This window comes from Myxocyprinus asiaticus, chromosome 4 (assembly GCF_019703515.2).
Source record: "Myxocyprinus asiaticus isolate MX2 ecotype Aquarium Trade chromosome 4, UBuf_Myxa_2, whole genome shotgun sequence".
NCBI lineage: Eukaryota > Metazoa > Chordata > Actinopteri > Cypriniformes > Catostomidae > Myxocyprinus > Myxocyprinus asiaticus.
This window is the reverse complement of record NC_059347.1, coordinates 30,607,309-30,626,480: the sequence shown is the minus strand read 5'-3', so window position 1 is coordinate 30,626,480 and position 19,172 is coordinate 30,607,309. Positions and strand designations below refer to the sequence as shown.

Genomic DNA, 19,172 nt, shown 5'->3' with positions numbered 1-19,172 from the left:
TAATAACACTGGGTCAACCAATGGTGTGAGTTTGGAGCGGGAATACCAGCTTGTCCGACCAATGAGAAACGGGGAGTTTTTGAAATGTGTTTGAAAGCAGTCAATATTTTTGCAATTCCATTTTATGCCACTAATGGTGCAGAAACTACACACTTCCCCTTTAACAAGCACGTGTAACAAGAAAAAATAAGCACAAAGTGACAAAGATATATAGATAAATATAGTGTGAAAGCAGCAAGTAGCTAAAATGTAACTGTCAGATATGTGGGAGAATGTGTTGGAAATATGAAGTAATTTGAGTGTGTGTGTTTTGATGTTTTCCTCACCCAAGTGATTCTGCCAGCTTTTGGCAGCAGGTTCCTCCAGAGCAGGTCGGGCAGTACCAATGTCCACGTGTCCTCTGTCATTGACAGGTAGAGACACTTTAAATATGTCCTCCAGCATTTGCCTCTTACTGTGCATGAGCTCAGTCCACACACGATTCACTGCCTTAAGCAGCAACTGACGACCTGACAAACACATCCCAAAGAAGGTTTAAAAAGACTGAATAACAGTCAGATATCAATTGGCTCTTATGAAGGTTTCTGAAAAGTTTGAGGTATTAAATATTTACACTTAAATCCAGCACCACAGATTTATTAAACATTTTTTGCAGAAGTGATAGGAGAAAAACTGAACAACAACCTTCGCTAGCATCCTGGCTATGGACGTTGTCTGACTCATTCTCAGAAGGAACTGCGACATGCCAGGTGGTCATTCTGGCCTCGGCCTCCAGACCAAAGCCCTCCACACTACTGTAACAGAAGATCAGCATAATCAAATTATATTCAAGAGCAATGGCAGAGGGGAATATTATCAGTAAATAACAGCTTATATTTGGGTCTTTTTCTCACACAAAGCAATCATATAACATCAGAAGTCTTCCATGAATCGTATTGACTACTTTTATGATGCTTGTATTGTTCTTTTTTAATCTTTTTTGGAGTTTAGATAATAAAACCACCATCCACTTTTGTTTTATACAATTGTTTTATTTTTGTCAATAATATTGATTTGGAACAATATGGAGGTAAGTGATGACAAATTTTTCATTTTTGGGTGAATTATTCCCTTAAGAACCCATCCTGTATGTCATATGGCAAGTGCAGGTTACAAAACATCATCTGAAGGTCATCATTCAGTTACTAAAAAAAAAAAAAAAAAAAAAAAAGAGTCAGAATTCTAGATGACAAGCAGCAAGGATAATAATCTATAATTTCAGCACATCATCAGACACTCTAAATCAAATCAGTTCAGGCTATTGATCTTCCTGTGTCAGTGGAGTGCAGATTCTCAGTTCACCAGCACAGCGCACTAACTCTTTTCACCATTCTGTGCTGCTCTCATTTCTCAGTCTCTCTGAAGCCAAAGTTCTGAGTAAGCCTGAATACAGAGTCATGACAACGCAAGCCTCCCCCTCAAGTCTCACAGTGACTCACACACACATTAACAGCAAAGTCATTTAGAGAGGTGCACAAACACAAACTTTGCTGAGATTGAAAAAATCTATTTATCTATCTATCCATCCATCCATCCATCAATCCTTGGTTTCCATCCATCCATAATATCCATAAATCCAGGGTATCCATCGATTCATAGTATCCATCCATCCATAGTATCGCTCTATCCATTCACCCATCTATCCATCCATCCATCGAATCCATCCATCCAAAGTATCAATCGATTCATAGTCTTCATAATATCCATCCATCCATCCATCCAATTCATAGTATCCATCAAGCCATAGTATCAATCCACCCATCCATTGTATCCATTAATTCATCCACCCATCCATAGTATTCATCCATCCATCCATTGTGTCCATCAATTCATCCATCCATCCAAAGTAGAGGTGGGAATCTGCACTGGCCTCACGATTCGATTACGATTCAAAGGGTAACGATTTGATTATAAAACGATTCTCGATGCATCAAGATGCATATTGTCCTTCAATTTCTTTCTTTTTTCAGTTTCTTCAAAATTTATTTTTTACTCTCTATATTTTCCCTTTCAGCTTTTTATTTAACAGCGGTTTTAAAAAATCAGAATTAGTCACATTACATAAACTGGCCTTTTACATTCAGTATGAGCTGTGAACAAAACATGGAACATCCACAAGATTAAATAAATGGTTCTATAGTTTAAAAGAGTATCTCAGTTTTTCAGTTTCTTTCTTTAGAACCTTATAAAAAAAATCTCTTAACAGCATAAGAAAAAAATATTGGTTCTCCATCAAAACACACTGAATACCATTACTTCAACTGATTATATATATATATTTTTTTATTTTTGTTTAAGCATTGTAAATTATTTAATAGTATTTAATTATTATTTAAAATTAATCTATGCCATGCTATTCATTTTAATTTTTAACCACAACTGGAAGTTACTGGTCCAGGATGAGAGATATATCTGCTTCTATGAGAGTGCAGCTGTCAGCTTCTCCTCTCCTCTCCTGCACAGGTGATAGTAAAGTGGTTTAAATAGCGCAGTTGTTGCTCCAGAAATTTATCAAGCGTCTCGTATGCACTGTTCCATCTGGTTGCTCTGCGAGTAGAAGATCGCACGACCCTGTCGCAAAAGCCACGATGCATTTCATATCTTTATCATCAGGTGTGCGCACTGTCCTGACAAGCGAGTGACCGGCAATGACCGGCAATATAGCAAAAGCCAATGAAATGGAGAGCGCGCAAGAGCAGAGAACAGCATCGAGAAAAAAATAAATAAAATTAAATGAAAACATCACCAACATCTCCCGAACCACTGCCTCGTCATTATTTTCTTCTGTGTTTTCCCCCGTTGTGTGCAAATCAGTGCAATAATGGGTGCGAGCTCATCTTTCATGTTGTTTGTTGGCTTCTTATCATGAATAAACTCTCCCGTTGCTACGTGCGTGGGTTTGTGAAAGAATTTCGGGATCGTAGTTTCATTCGGGCACAAATGGGCATGTGTTTGATACAGCTCATCTGCAAACAGTCGCGTTTGTGCACTTGACTTCAGTGTATGCACTTATCTCACATCTTTGTTTCTATATCTGTCTTTGGCACACGCCACTGCTCTGCCATGATTTAAACTGAACTCAGAATCGATTCTGATTTTTTTGAAAATCGATTCAGAATCGTTTGGGTATGAATCGCGATACATCGCTGAAACGATTTTTTCCCCCACCCCTAATCCAAAGTATCCCTCTATCCATCCAACCATCCACATAATCATAAACCCTTGATTTCATCTAAAGTGCCTTAAAAAAATTACCACCTCTTTGTTTATCTCTCACCTCCCCGTGTGCAGGTTGATTAAGCAGTGGGCCAAGCAGGCCACAAAATCCTGGTCGTGGTTGCCAGGTCCCAGCACAAGGTTTCGGTTTACCGTCAGCACACGCAGTGAATCCAGCAGTGTCACCTGTTGTGGAACCGTCTTGTGTGGTCGGGAGAGCTGGTAGAGGATCGTTCTGTTCAGACAATGGTAGATTGAGTCCAGAGACAAACCCTGAGATCGCCGTTTGGACTGTTGAAGGAAAAATGAGCAATGAGGGAAAACAGAAGGGAGAAAAGGAGATTTGTTGATAAACCAACACTGCTGTAAGTCACATGGGAATGCAATTTTAAGTCTCTCATGGGAATGTGCGAAAGCGAGTGTGTAGTGGATTGTAAAACTACCATAAATGTTTATATTAACAGGATAATTCTAGGATACTCTCTATGTGGTTGCCATCACATTATCGTGGTTTTGTTGCATCCATAGATGAGTAAACTGATCATACATGTATAAAATGGCACAAGGTATTTAATGTATAATGTTCAGTAATTTCAACAGATGTTATTATTTTTCACCTCTCCATGAAAATGCTTATACACTATTTTTATTGAAACATTCGACATCCAATAAAACCTACTTTGAATGAAATGTACTTTGTATGAAAGTATGGAATGTTCATCAATTATGATAAATTAGACCACATATATAGTCCAAAGCAAGTCTTTGTATTGCCTTGATTTTCTGTCAATTTTCAATTTCCCCTTATAATTCTTAAGAGATGTTTTTGGATTTGGGACAAGCGTGGTTGTTTTCATGGCTGTAGGTGGTGTGAAAGCATAATTGGAGGTTACCTGGGCAACCCCTGGTATGAGGTCATAGGACTGCTCTCACCTGGTTGATCAGTTGAACTATGAAATCCACCACTAGCTTGGACTCTTTGTTAAACATTCCCTGCCACAGCTTATCCACCACACGCTGGGTGAAGTAGAAGACGTTATTTACCAAGACATGGTAACTTCCTCCAGTTGTTATTGGCAATGATGCCTCCTCACCTGTTGGAGGACAGGCCCACACACAGGTAAGATGTGCAATGAAGAAATTGCTTCTCTGAGATAATAATAACTTATGGAAAATTACATTAATAGGAAATGTTGTTATCTTATAGCTTTGAGGGAACACCGACAGCTTAAGGAGTAGTTTACCTAAAAATTAAAACTATTTCACCTTTTACTCTACCTTAAGTCACTCATGGAACATCCAGACATTTTATGCCAATTACATTCTTGCGTGTTTCATGACGGATCATCATTGATGAGAAGCTTATTTCAATATTTTCGTGAACGTAAAAGAGCTTTAGTGAATTAATGACTTCAGTGAATAATGTTAATAATAATACTAATTATTTCAGTCTATTACACACAAAAAAAGCTATCGTATAACTTCATAAGACTTGTAATATTTTGCATGATACCGGTATACACGATAAACTGGTAGAAATTTAACAACTGGTATACATTTTGGATTATCGTCTCTTTCACGGTTAGGCAAATCACCACCGCGTGGCAAGAAATGTGCACCTCAATCTATTCATGTTACAAGTATGTCCACATTCTGTCAGAGAAATGGAAGCGGAAGGTGGAGCGGCTTCACGTGAGACTTGAAAAAGACAACTGAAGAAACATGGACAGGGTTTTCAGGTTCTGAAAATTTTTCGCCATCCGCCCAAGTGATATTTCGGGCCACTAAAGCATTCATCTTGCATTCTAAATAGGCTTCTTATTTGACATGTGCATCTTTCACGTGATTGTCACTATTTCTGGAGCATGCAAGTGCGTACTTGTCCAGCAGGTTTCCCGTTTGTCCCATTTGGAACATCTTCAAACATCTCAAACGGCTAGACAGCCCAACATTCTAACCACCACTGATGAGTAAAACAACATACAATTTGTCATGTGTTTTTAAACAGCACATAACCCTTAATAATATTCTGTTCGAATGATGTTAGATATTAGGAAACAAACCGGCCATGTTTGCCTTCAAATATTCTCTACAGAGATTACTTTAATCATTAAGAGTCTAATGAAATGATTATTTCCCTTTATGTTATTTTCTTCCTTATGTATTATTTCCTTTGTTGCAGTGCTTTGAGAAGATGCAGAGTTTCTTAAGTTTATAATAATTATAATACTAGTCAACAACATCAGATTGAAATGTGACAATGTGAGATTAAGCCCTATAGTAAGGTTGATTTAAAACAAAACAAAAATATATTTTATTTTTACTTTGTTAGTCAAGTTCTAAATAAAGAAAATATTTAGATATGAGGAAGTAGCTTTAATATATAAAGTAATTATTTAATTGACTAGATTATATATATATATATATATATAAAAAAGGCTTTACAATATGGTTATTTATAATATAAACTATTTAAAAAAAATTTTTTGAAAAAAATTACTATAACATTATATATCCTTTTTGTGATATAAAATTATTCATTTTGTGAGATAAGATTTTGGTCATATCGCCCACCCCTAATGAATAGTATGGCATAATTTTACAGTTTTTTTTTGTGTTTTGGAGCTTGACAGTCCCTGTGTCCATTTACTTTTATTGTATGGAAAAGAGCAGCCATGAAAATCTGCACTTTATCTCCTTAAGAATAAGAGGGTAAGTAAATGATGACAGAATATACATTTTTGTATGAACTATTGCTTTAAACCCAAATACAGATAGTTGGGATAATGAACTAACCCAGTAGAACATCTGCAGCGAGGAGCTGTTCCATCACACTGTCCAAGATGTAGGACTGAAATTCCTTCTGCTGGGTTCTGGTGGAGCGCTCTGGTGAGGCCTGGTGACAGAACGTAATGTTAAGTGTTTCAGACCTTCTGATGGACACTCCCATAATGATTTCTGGCAAGCAACATTACTTTCAAAATCTCTAGCAGGGAATTGCTGCGGGAATAACTACATTTGCAAAGTATAAAATACAAAACACTTTAAACATAATAAAGTCAGGATGATGTGGAATGAATGCTTCATGTAGCATTCCTGGCAACAAATGAAACCTCTTACCTCTAGCAGAAGGTCAATGATGGGGGTCTGCTTACTGGCAGGCGTCATGCATAGGTTGTCCATGATAAGGACCCTCATGAAGTCAAAGACGTACTTCTTGGCTGGGTGGTTGGTTAGGTAGGTTTTAGTGCCTACATTACAGTATTCTGATTGACTGCGGTTCATGCCTGTATCTGTCACAAAAGCCTTGAACTCCTCTGTAGGTGAGCCTGCTTCATCATCCAAGTCAGTCACCTGAGAAAACAAGATATTTCTCAGTTAAACCACTAACTTTTTAAACACCTAACTTCAAAATAATTTTTGTCTTAAAAAAGACAAATTGTACAAGGATTTAAAAGCAGTTATGTGTAAAGCTGCTAATATGGTTTAATATAATGTCACAATCAAATCACAACAGCATACCATCTCTGAGTAGGGGCGAATATTGAAAGGGAAAACTGTAGCAGCAAGTGTACAAAGGAAGTCTGAACTGTGCCACATGGGTGCCAGGTCTGGAATGTTGTGGTAGAGGTAACGGAAAAACTGCATGAGCGTGATGGGATATTCTCTCAGCCACGATCCCTCCTCCTCTGACTGCCAGGGCTGTGATTTAGAAAAGATAAAAAAAAATATCCAAAGCTATGTCATCTTCTGCTCTCATCTTATTTTGAGAAGACTATGGTAATGAGAACAACTTACATTTTATATTCTAACAGACTTCATCTCAATGAAACTATTATTCCCCATTTTTTTCTTAACCCCTATCAGTTACAGCTTAAACATCTTTTATAATCTACCAATGACAACCACAACAATCATCACTATGACAACAGCTGCTCCTGGGAGTCATATTTCTTTGGCAGGTGGGTTGGAGACTCACCAGGTTGAGCATACTGCGCAGCATGGCCAAGAGAAGGAACGCTGCTTCAGTGCACATGTTGTGAATGGAACCCACCACTGTAGCACTGGAGGCTGGGACGCCAAATATAAACATCCAGATAGAGTCCAGGTCAAACTGTGGGAAGATAGGGTCATGTCACTTTACATGCATTTATTATGGCATTTTGAAAATCACTGAATGTGGATGTGGAAGCAGAACATCAATGACAACTAGCTGTAATTAATCAACATCAATTAAAAAACAAAAATGAATACAAATAAACTAAATGCAACATTACCCTTTATTGATTTTGCTAAAAAATGACTTCTAATAGAATGTACAGATGTACAGAGACAATGGTCTCAAACATAGGGAACAGTCACAAGTGTAGATGGTTAGTGTTAGATGGTTACAATTTTATAAAGTATGTGTGACAGAATGGGTGATTTGATGAATAAAATGATATAAGATTTATTTTTATTTTTTTCATCTTTTAACACTGGTAACTAGTTAGCAAAGTGCAAGTCGCCTTAAAAGTATAGTTCATCCAAAAAAATGAAAATGAAAATTCTGCCATCATTTACACACCCTCTCCCCATGTTGTTCCAAACCTGTATGACTTTTTCTTTTCCATGGTCCACAAAAATTGATGTTAGGCAGAATGTCAGGGACTGACAGCCTCAGTCACCACTAACTTTCATTGTATGTAAAAAGAAGAAAAAAAAAATGCTAAGAATGTTGAGGGTGACTGAGGCTTACATTCTGCATACATTTCTTGTCGTGTTCCACAGAAGAAAGAAAATCATATGGGTTTGGAAAGACATGAGGGTGAATAGATGATAGAATTTTCGGTAACACTTTACACATAGGTTCCATTATTTACCAGCATTATTTACAGTAGTTAACAACATTAGTTAACATGAACTAACAATGAACAATATTTTCACAGAATTTATGGCAGCTAAAATTAATTTTACTAAATTAATAAATGCTGTAAAAGTATTGTTCATTGTTAGTTTATGTTAACTAATGTTAATAAATGGAACCTTATTGTAAAGTGTTATCAAATATATGAATCTTGTTTAATATTCATTTCAAAATATAGTAATACATTTTTAAAATCAAAAGATGACAAGGTTAACAGTTAATGCACAATGAACTAACATGAACTAACAATGAACAATTGTATTTTTACTGACTAACATTAACAAAGATTAATAAATGCTGTAAAAATATCTTGTTCATTGTTTGTTCATGATTCCTAATGCAGTAACTAATGTTAACAGATGGAACCTTTTAGTAAAGTGTTATAGAATTTTCATTTCTGCGTGACCTATCCCTTTAATATACATAAGCATGATGATTGCATTGTGAGATCCCATGCAACACAGTGAAAAGTGTTTTAAATTTGTTTGGTAGGGAAAAAAGGGTTGCATACTGACATGTACCTGCAGGCTGTCAGGCAGCTCTGTGATTGGCTGCTGAAGGAAGAGGGCCATGAGCAGGAAGTAGATCTCTGGGACATTGGTGTGTTTGGGCAGTAGTGTTTGCAACACAGGGAATCCTGGGAAATGGCAGGCATCTCGGTTGATTTCACGCACTGTTGACCTGCCCCCTGCACTGCGACCCACGTTAAAGCCTGAGAGAGGATAGGAGAGGAGGAAAGAAGCAAACAGACAGATATTACAAAAAAAAAAAAAAAAACTATAAAACAACCCACTTTTAAATTTTTTTGTTTTGTTTAAAGTTTTTGCTCATTTCCATTCTTTGTTTTATTTTTACACCAACATTAACACCCACTGCAGCCATCAACAACTAATGAAAGGTTGATTACAACAAATGTACATAAACATTGTAGGAAAAAGGTGGAATAGCACTTTAAAAGCACAGACTTTCTGCTCTTTAACTCATAACAATTCCTCACAAATCAAAAGAACAAATCTATGATACATTTTTCAAGACACAATTTGGTTAAGTGGCACTAGTAATTAAACATTAGGGCGCTGCTAGGCCTCTTACTCACCCAGAACAGTGCCAATCTTATTAGTGAGCACAGAGTCAGTGTGGTCCAGCCAGCCTCCACCAGACAGACCTTCTTTAAACCGGTTCAGGATGGATTGGTTACTCATCAACACCACCAAGATCAAGAGAGCCGCCGTCACCGTGCTAGAGTGAATGTGCTCTTCCATAAACATCAGCAACCAATCAAAACCCAAGGTGCGTACAAGCTCCTCGCATGCCCTGCATTTGGGTGGGGGGGGGGGGGGGTTGAGCAGAGAGGCAATTTAGGGACAAATTCTTTAAGGGGTTGAGACTGTTATGGTGAGTGTTAAATATGAATGTAAAGCATATACTGTAAATATAAGTATAATAATGTAATATAATAAATGTTGTTAAACAATTCATCAATGCCTTAATTTAGAAACAATTTAATGTTAAACACTTGGACTGAATGAATGTCTCCAATTCCATCTTTTACCAATACCAGATATTAACCCTAAACCAGTTCGCCACAGTTACAATGCTGCAGATGCTCTATAATGCAGTGCAATGAAGTCTAATCTTTGAAACAATTTAATATGGAGCATCATTTACTGTGCATTAACAGTTTTCTTCTCTTTACAGCTGAAGAGCTGCTTGAGCAGGATGTCCAGGAGTCTGTTCCTTAGAAGAATCAGGTTGGATGACAGGAGGCCTCCAAACTCATCATCAACTCCTAAAAACACACATAAAATCATTGAAAAGTGAAATGATACAGTTAATATTTTGGGGTCTTTTTCGCTCCTTGTGCAAGACACCTAATAAGTGACAATGCTACATTTCCTATGGGTTGGATTTGTTAACAAGGTGATGCTAAATGTTGTCGTCTTGATCCAACAACATGGTGCTAATGTATTGATACGTGCAAGCTTTGGAAAGATGACTCACCTCTGTCAATCTTCTCCTCATTGGTGTTCTCCATAACGACAAACTTCTCACAGACTGCAAATGTCGGCAATGTTGAAGAGGTGAACTGCCCAAATCTTGATTTATATAAAAAAAAAGATCACAAGTAAACACAAAGCCATCTAGAAAAGCACATACAAGAAAGCTGCTTTACCACGTACAGTAAAGGTACCGTATCTTAGCCAAATCAAATAAATCCTCAAGCAAGACCCCTGTCAAGTCACCTCTACTTTTAAATCAATATGTTGTGGAGTATTGAAATAGTCCTATATCAGAATCTGTCACTTCTGATTCAGTGTTCTCTTTATGGGGTTTGGATAGCATATACTGTATTTTAAAAAGGTGCACATCTCTGTGTTTACCTGAGCAGGTCATATGAGTTGGGAAAGCCCTGCAGTAGCAGACTGAGGACATTGCCGATGGCAGCAATGGTGGGCTGAGACAGAGACTGTTCCCTCAGTGTCAGCAGCAGTTTGGGGATCAGCTGGAACTCCCGCAACAATTTGGCATTTTTAGCAGCCTCACTGAGAATACAAACAAATGGACTCAGTTGTAATGATGCAAGTACTGATTCTAAATTATTTATTAAATCGCAGTTCTTAATCTGAAACTCGGATCAAAATGACATCTCCTCTCATGTTCTTTATCCCCCTTCTGTATGTTGCAGTTGATCGCAGATATTTCACATACCATGTTAAGCACTTCAGTTCTTCAAGTACTGCTTAATACTGCCGAATAACCACTGTGTGTTTTAGTGTGCTCTAAAACATTTCTACAGAGCTCAATATTAAAGACAGGCCCATGTGCCATTACATTGCAGAAAAGTTTCAATCAACTGTCCTGAATCAATGATACAATAAAGAGTGTTGGAGTACAGAGGGATTACCTGGATTCAGTAAGAAGTTCAATGAAGTGCTCAAAGAGAGACAAGTGAAGTTCATAAGGAGCATGAAGCCAAACCTGAAAGATCACAAAACAAAAATCTAAACTCTAAAGAATTACACATCTTTATTTTATGTATTTTATTTTATTAAAAAATAAAATAATAATCTTAAAAAAAAAATCTTAAACCCATCGAATAAAAATAAAATAAAAAAATAATTCTAATAATAACTATGCAAAGGGGGTAGTTTTTTATTTAAAAAAAAAAAAAAAAAAAAGACCAGGTTAAAATATTTTCATTTTGGTTATCCATATCTAATTTTGATCTGCTTTGATTTTTAAATATAATATAAAAGCATTGTCCTGGGACCCACCAACCCTCTATGTTATAGCCTATTCATTGGGTCCAGAGCAGAACGGCCCACCTATAACAGCTCTACTACCAAGGCTCCCCATATCAGCTTCACACCTCAAAATCACACAGTAGATCCTGAAAGGCTGTGGTGTTTGGGATGATGGAGGTCTCGTGGCCACTATCCACGGTGCCAACCAGGGAGAAGGTCAAGTGCAGGATATGGCTGTTCAACAGAGGACGTTTCTTCTTCAGTAACATGGCCAACAGCTGTAACAGAAGATGATCAGTTAAAGTTCTGAAACTGATTTTGGACAAAGAGTATAATACAGAAAATAGACTGACGCTAAATTTATACAAGAAAGCACTTCTGGTTATTAGAAAGAATGATCTGCTATATTCTCATCCTTATTTCAGGATTCAGTGATCAGAAGTTTAATTTCAAATACAACCAAACACTCTTAAAGCACCATGAAATATTGCAGTATATCTACAGACCTACTAAAAGCAGCAGGGGAGTAAATAAGGGTACGTTCTCAGCAAACCTATCCCAGCCAGCCCCACCCTTATTGTGCCAGATTATACAACAGACCGGGCTCACTGTTATCATTTAACTTGCCACCTCATTGGCTCATAACAGCCTACAGATATAGCTAAGGGAATCCAGGACATCCTTAGTTCAAAGGTCATAGTGTACATGTTATTGTAACCCACCTGGTACCCTTTGATACGCTCCATCTCCTTGCTAGCTAGTGGGTTGCTCTTGACGACACACACTAGTGCTTTAACTGCTGCGTAAAGACCCTCCACGTCTGACGCCATGGCAACCAGGCCCAAAATGGCTGCAGCCCCTCCAGTGTACTGGAGGTTGGTGGCAACTGGTTTGGTTACGAAAGCACGCACACCTTTATAGAACAAGATTGCAGATATGAAAGCATACCATAAACAGCTGGATTACTGGATAAGCTGTGCCACACATTTTTTCATTCATGTTCTTAAAATGTGTTATTTTATTCAACCACAAACCTAGGGTTTCCCAATGGGGAAAACAACACATGTATGACTGAGTTAGCACTCACCAAGGTAACCAATGACTGCTGCTCCAATGGTTCTGGCTGGTCCATTGAGATGCCCCACAGCATTATGGACTAGCTTGACTGGTGTGGCACTTTCATGAGAGGAAACCCCCAACTGAAAGAGGATGAAAATATCACTATGAGTGAACACTTCCATAAGTAAAGTAGACGGTTGTGAAAACATGCCCTGTCCTTCTCTGGTTAATCTAGCTGCACCTGTGCAGGCAGATCTGTCCCAAACTTTGAGAAAAGTGTTTAAAAAAATTCTCAATTAACTCAGCCTCAGGCCATTCCAGATGTGAATGACTTTCTTCTGCAGAACACAAACATTTTTTAATAAAATGCAATATGACAGGTGTGGGTGAGAAACAGAACAATATTTAAGTCCTTTGTTTACTATAAATCTCCACTTTCACTTTTACTTCCACATTCTTCATCTTTTGTTTTTTTACTATTGGGGGCTGGTCAAAGGTGGAGATTTATAGTAAAAAAGGACTTAAATATTGATTTGCTTCTCACTCACACCTATCATATCGCTTCTGAATGTATGGATTTAACAATTGGAATCATATGGATTACTTTTGTGCTGTCTTTATGTGCTTTTTGAGCTTCAAAGTTCTGGCAACCATTCACTTGAGCTGAGATATAATTCTAAAAATCATTATTTTTGTACTGCAGAAGAAAGCGCAAATGATGAGCGAATTTCCCTTTAATTCCTTTTCTTCAGGTTGCTGGCTTTTTTAATCATGCTCCAGGATTTCTTTTAGACAGCTTTGAGATAAATAATCACTAAAGATAAAGTAAAGGACAAATTAAACTGGGGTCACTACTAAAAGTTGTTTAGTGTCATAAGAATATGGTCATTTTGCATTTAATGGCAAAATATGAAAATATGTTTTTGCAAATGTAAACATTTGTAAAAACATGTAAACATTTCAAGAAACAAAAATAATTTGTAAAAATCCATAAAAAAGGGTGCTTACCTGCTTGGCGATGGCTTTGCTGTCCAGTTTGTTGTAGAACTTTCTGATTTTGGCCACAGTGAGAGTAGAGACTGAGTGTGCAAAGAGACTAAAGGAGACCTTCTCCTCGGGTACCAATGCAACAGGACAGGACGGCACAGCCTCAGTCTTTGAGTCTTTACCTGGACATACAGTATGAGAAGATAAGCTTACAATTATTCACGATTGCTGTCATAAGCCACAACAAGCAACCACAGGATCCAATTCATACACATTACTAGACAACACATGCAAACTAAAACATTTAAAGAATACAATGTCCATTAATTTACAGTAAAAAAGATATCTGCTTTAAATGTCAATCTTTGTTTAGTTCCATAGTCCCTAGTTATTCACCACATTGGGAAAACACAGGTACTTACAGGGCAAGTAAACAGCTTGGAAACTGCCCACATAATTGGGCCCCAGCTCGTAGATGGCAGCCACACTGGCAGCAGTCAGCACCTCTTCCAAAAAGTGTGTGGGCCCCAGTCGCCAGATTAGCGCAGAGAGCTGGCGTTGGGCCGGTGGTGTACCAATGTAGCTGTACACCGTGCTCAGCACAGGTGGGTTTGTGGAGGCAGAACCACCAGGAGCATTGTGAACATAGTGTAGCTATGAAGACAAGCACAGTGAACAACAAGAGATGCGAGTGAGATTATGGGTGCTTCTCATTTTTTACCCAGAAACCGATCAAAGTCCTCCATCATGAAGAATGCATCAATTCTCTAAATGCACAGCGAGAAGGCGATGACTGAGTGCAGAGGAAGCTTTGAGGACACTTGAGTGAGGAAGCACAGGAGAATTCTACGTGGAAGACTTTTTGGTTGAAGCACCTGATACATGCATAAATTCTCCTCCCCCTCCATATCTCACACAACAGTTTTAATTCATGTTTCACCTTTGTGGTTTAAATAACCCATAATTGTCACATACTTTACCAGTGCATCTTGAATTATTATGATTTTGTATGACTATTAATTTATCAAGTTTCAACAACTTAACGGCAAGCATTCCTAGGTGCTTTGAAATGACGCTTGAGCGAGCAGGACATTTCATTTTATGAATCCATCTTGCTTTGATTCTTCTGTCCTCGTTTCTTTCCCTTCCATTCTTTCCTTGTTTCCAAAGAGGGAGGAGTTAGGAAGCCAGGAAAGGAAACGAGGACAATTTAGAACAATTTCAGAAATGAGAAGCACCCCTTATAGGTCTCTAAACAAGAAGTTGTTTTCAAACAATTTTGCTTACTGTAAAGCTTGCAGTGGTGAGGGCGTCAATGGTGGAATTAAACACGAGCATAAAATGGAAATCTTAGAAATATTGGTTTACCACAGCATTTTTTTTGATGACGTGTTCGTAATATCAGGTTTTTCCAACATTGTTTGTGGGCATCAAAAATGTCTCCAAAAGGATAATGATCACGTACATTATGGGGACCAGCCAACTGTGCCAACAAGGAAAACGGTTTAATAAACATACTAAAACATTTAATAAATGTTTCATATACATTTAATTAAAATCTAAAAGTGCAAAAAGGCTTGTGTTAAGGGGTTAGCAAATAAAGAAAATATCATTAGTTCAGTACAAAATTATAGATGTTAATGCAAAGTCCCCACCTTGAAAGAAAAGCAAACGTGTGTGTGATCTGCACGTGTGTCAGGAACTGGTAATGAACAGATTATGTGGCTAATTTGTCGGATAGGGAGGTTCAGATGCATAATTATTTACAGGGAGTCTTGGGAACATGTGTTATAGCAACTCTCTCTAGGACTCAAAACAAGATCTGCAGTGCATCACCATATATATGTCCATATAATGAAACAGGTTAAGTACAATGTTTCATGTAGATTAATCATGTTGTTTCTGAGTTATGCTGAAAGAAGTGAAATCACCTGAAACGGGGCAGGATATTCTGACCACAGAAATGGCGATGTGAGCAACATGTACAATGCTCTAGTAAGTACTCTACTACAACCTTAACGTACCTCTTTCACACAAGGCCACACCCTGGTTTGTTTGAAAGGGACAGTTTACCCAAAAATGAAAAATCACTCATTTACTCACCCTCAAGCCATCCCAGATGTGTATGACTTTCTTTCTTCAGCAGAACACAAACGAAGATTTTTAGAAGAACATCTCAGCAATGTAGGTCCATACAATGCAAGTGAATGGTGATCAGACCTTTGTAGCTCCAAAAATCACGTAAAGGAAACATAAAAGTAATCCATATGAATTCAGTTTAAATCCATATCTTCAGAAGCGATATAATAGGTGTGGGTGAGAAACAGAACAATATTAAGTCCTTTTTTACTCTAAATCTCCACTTCCACATGTGAACGTGAAACTAAACAGGCATCACATGTGACTCAGATGTAAAAGCAAAAGTGAAAGTGGAGATTTAGAGTAAAAAAAGGACTTACATTTTTATCTGTTTCACCCCCACACCTATTATATCGCTTCTGAAGATATGGATTTAAACACTGGAGTCTTATGGATTACTTCTATGTTTCCTTTATGTGATTTTTGGAGCTATAAAAGTCTGGTCCTCATTCACTTGCATTGTATGAACCTACAGAGCAAATTAAAAATCTTAATTTGTGTTCTACAGAAGAAAGAATGTCATACACATCTGGGATGGGATGAGGGTGAGTAAATGATGAGAGAATTTTCATTTTTGGTTGAACTCTCTCTTTAATTCACTATGAAAGATGTCCTTAAAGAATTCCATGGTCCTCATTTACAAGCGCAAAGCTTTTTGTGCCGAAGCTAGCTAAGACAATGAAAACAAATGTAACATCAACTTTTCCCATCACTTTAATCAAAACCAAAAGTTCTGGAGCTAGGCCACACCTTGACTGTGCTGACCATCTGGCCATCGATGTAGAGAGTTGCCATGCTGTTCTTCAGCATTCCTTTGCTCATAACCAACACCAGGTGGTGCCACTGTCCCTCAGTGATGAGGTCAGTACAGCGGAAGCGAGCACAGCAGGGAAGGATCTCATAGAAGGAGGACTCCTCACTGAAGTCATCCACTGCAAGAGGAGAGAGGAAATGATGTCAGAGCACTAACCTCAGACAAAGGAACTTTTCCCCTGCAATTCATAAGGAACAATCTCTATAACCCTACATATAAATGCTTAATTTGTCGAATTGTTGTTTGCCCACAATACATTAATGTGTTGACATCACAAGCCCAAAATATTTACAGTGCTTGTAAGGAATCTCAGTATTGATATTCCTCAAACATTCTAGTTAGGGTTTGCTCAAAATCTCTAACTCCAAGTATTAAACTTTACAAATTAATTTAAGCAGAACCACTATATGTACAAACTCCATTCAAATGTTTTGTAGATAATTTAATAGATAATGAATTGCAATTAGTCTTCTCTCTTACATCTGTTAGCATTCTGAATTGTGATTGGTCTCATCTTTCTTGCATATACACAAACATTTATAAATGCCTTTACATTGCAATCAAAGCTTAAAACCTAAACTTTAATTGAGCAGTAACACTATTCTTTTGCTGCCTTGGAAGCACTGGTGTTTCCATTAAGAAATACAAATTTAGTATAATTATTCTTATTTTTAAATAGATTTTTTAATATTCACAAACAACAGTATTAAAAAAGTATTGTGAATGTTTGTAGTTTCTTGGCCTGCGTACAGAGATAAAAAGGCTAAAAATGAACATCTGATTCGAAAAAAAAAAAAAAGTTGCATCCCACAACATTTGATTTATATTAAACCATTAAACGCAGACATCAACACAAAATGAAGCAGTAGAACAGAAAGTGAAAGAGGTGTAGAAACACTTGCTGTAGCTCTGAAGCAGCTCTTCCTTGGTGGACACAATGAGAGATCGGTCCTTAGCGGAGAGCACAATGGCTAGGCACACGTAGTGCTGCTCAGACGAGGTGGCCCTTCGCACCACTGTGAGAAGACGTACAGCGTGGCTCTGGGGTGGCGTGCTGAAGTGTTCAACACAAAACCATGTCGAGTAGCTCAGGCCGGATGGGGGTGGAAATAAGCGCTCGCCTAGAGAGATGAGAATTTTTCACATTAGGGGCTACTTTCTTCACGAACTACAAGTGTATTTTTCATTCAATATCCTCTGGATACAGAATGTTATATAACATTAGCTGTTCAATGATGCATAAAAATGAATGTCTGCATTTTATTGGCCAGTTAAGATTGCTCTTAAATTCTACTGTTGCTTGAACAGGAACTGAATTGTTGGAAAGGGAATATTCAAGTGGTGTTATTAAACAAGTCGACTCTATAAACATATATAGCATTTCACACCTTACTGAAACAGTGTTTTCAATGGTCCCATATTAAAGCCTTTATTTAAAGGGAAAGCTCACCCAAAAATGAAAATTCCTTTACAACACAAAAGTAGATGTTAGGCAGACTGGTGTCACCATTTACTGGTTTCACTGAAACTGTTTTTCCCATACAATGATATTGAATGGTGAATGAGACTAAACATTCTTTTTAACATCTCCTCCTGTGTTCAAGAAAAGAAAGTTATATTAGTTTGGAACAATATGAGGGTGAGTAAATGATGACAGAATTTTTGGGTGAATTATCCCATTATGTGAACAACTTTATTACTAAAACATCCCTGGAATTATTTTTTGTATAATAACCTCTTACTCACGATGAGTGCACATTCTTGAGATTTTAACCCAAGCTACATAGATGCACCAAATCCACTTTGGCCAGCACCCTAACACCCAGGACACCCCTGACAGAAAGATGGGAACAGTGGACCAGCCTGCAAGGGATCTGAATGAAACCCTCTAAGCAGCAATGATGATGTCATCAACAAAAATAGGTCAGAGGACATGATGCAGTAGTCTATCTATAAATACTGAAATCATCCATTTACATTCAAGAGAGAGAGAGAGAGAGAGAGAGAGAGAGAGAGAGAGAGAGAGAGAGAGAGAGGAGGAGAAAATGGGGCGGAAGAACAAAAGAGAGTAAAACAAAGAGAGAAAGACAGGAAAGGAGAGAGTTGGAGAGTCAGCGAGGCCTGAATCACCTCATTAATACTACATAGGCACTTCTACGCCCACTCAAGGCTGCTGTGAGACTGTGATGCTCACACAGATGCAAACACACACACATAATTTCTGTATCTGCTCTGTCAAGTTTCACTGCACTCTCTCTTTTCTCTAGACTCCAGCATGTTTGCAAAGATTCAGTCACACTCCTGTGCTCTCGTTCATTCTCTACCTCTTGCCTGTCAAGTACCGACACTCTTCCCAAATTCTGTCAAGCTGCTATGACCTCCTTTGAGATCCCGCCTTAATAACTCATAAACAAACTCCTTTTTTCCATCTTTTTTCCCAAACAACATATATTAATGTTTAAATACTCTCTCTTTCCATGGCTTAATATGCAGGGACAACCAGAAATAAGCCATTTGTAAGTTGATTTTCCTGAAAATGTAAACACCCGCAAGCACAGCATTGCAACATTAGTGCAACCCATAGTGCGAGTTTAGAGAAGGGGCATCTGTTTGGCCGACCAGTGGGCAGAATGATGAATTTTGTTTAGTGATGCTAATAGTGCAGAAATTACACTCTTCACCTTTAAAGGTGCACTCAGTAACTTTTTGATTGCGTCATCTTGGACTTACAGTGACACCTAGTGGTGTGGATGCAGCATCATTCAAA

At 37.8% G+C, this 19,172-nt stretch overlaps 1 protein-coding gene across 2 annotated transcripts in view; it reads right to left on the bottom strand.

Moving 5' to 3' along the window:
- Positions 1-19,172, bottom strand: part of LOC127438155 (WD repeat and FYVE domain-containing protein 3-like) — a 124,892-nt gene that overhangs the window by 41,110 nt on the left and 64,610 nt on the right. Inside the window, exons 19-39 of one of the 2 annotated variants that reach the window (XM_051693505.1) lie at positions 17,308-17,526; positions 16,342-16,523; positions 13,875-14,106; positions 13,474-13,634; positions 12,494-12,605; positions 12,129-12,319; positions 11,532-11,684; positions 11,067-11,140; positions 10,543-10,704; positions 10,163-10,257; positions 9,830-9,950; positions 9,258-9,475; positions 8,683-8,873; positions 7,235-7,369; positions 6,778-6,957; positions 6,376-6,609; positions 6,052-6,151; positions 4,189-4,349; positions 3,317-3,546; positions 685-794; positions 327-509 (exon numbers count right to left, since the gene is read on the bottom strand). In XM_051693505.1, the coding sequence (XP_051549465.1) occupies positions 327-509; positions 685-794; positions 3,317-3,546; positions 4,189-4,349; positions 6,052-6,151; positions 6,376-6,609; positions 6,778-6,957; positions 7,235-7,369; positions 8,683-8,873; positions 9,258-9,475; positions 9,830-9,950; positions 10,163-10,257; positions 10,543-10,704; positions 11,067-11,140; positions 11,532-11,684; positions 12,129-12,319; positions 12,494-12,605; positions 13,474-13,634; positions 13,875-14,106; positions 16,342-16,523; positions 17,308-17,526 (3,444 nt within the window). Of the gene's footprint in view, positions 1-326; positions 510-684; positions 795-3,316; positions 3,547-4,188; positions 4,350-6,051; positions 6,152-6,375; positions 6,610-6,777; positions 6,958-7,234; positions 7,370-8,676; positions 8,874-9,257; positions 9,476-9,829; positions 9,951-10,162; positions 10,258-10,542; positions 10,705-11,066; positions 11,141-11,531; positions 11,685-12,128; positions 12,320-12,493; positions 12,606-13,473; positions 13,635-13,874; positions 14,107-16,341; positions 16,524-17,307; positions 17,527-19,172 lie in introns of both variants that reach the window. The other variant, XM_051693513.1, reaches the window with a different exon arrangement.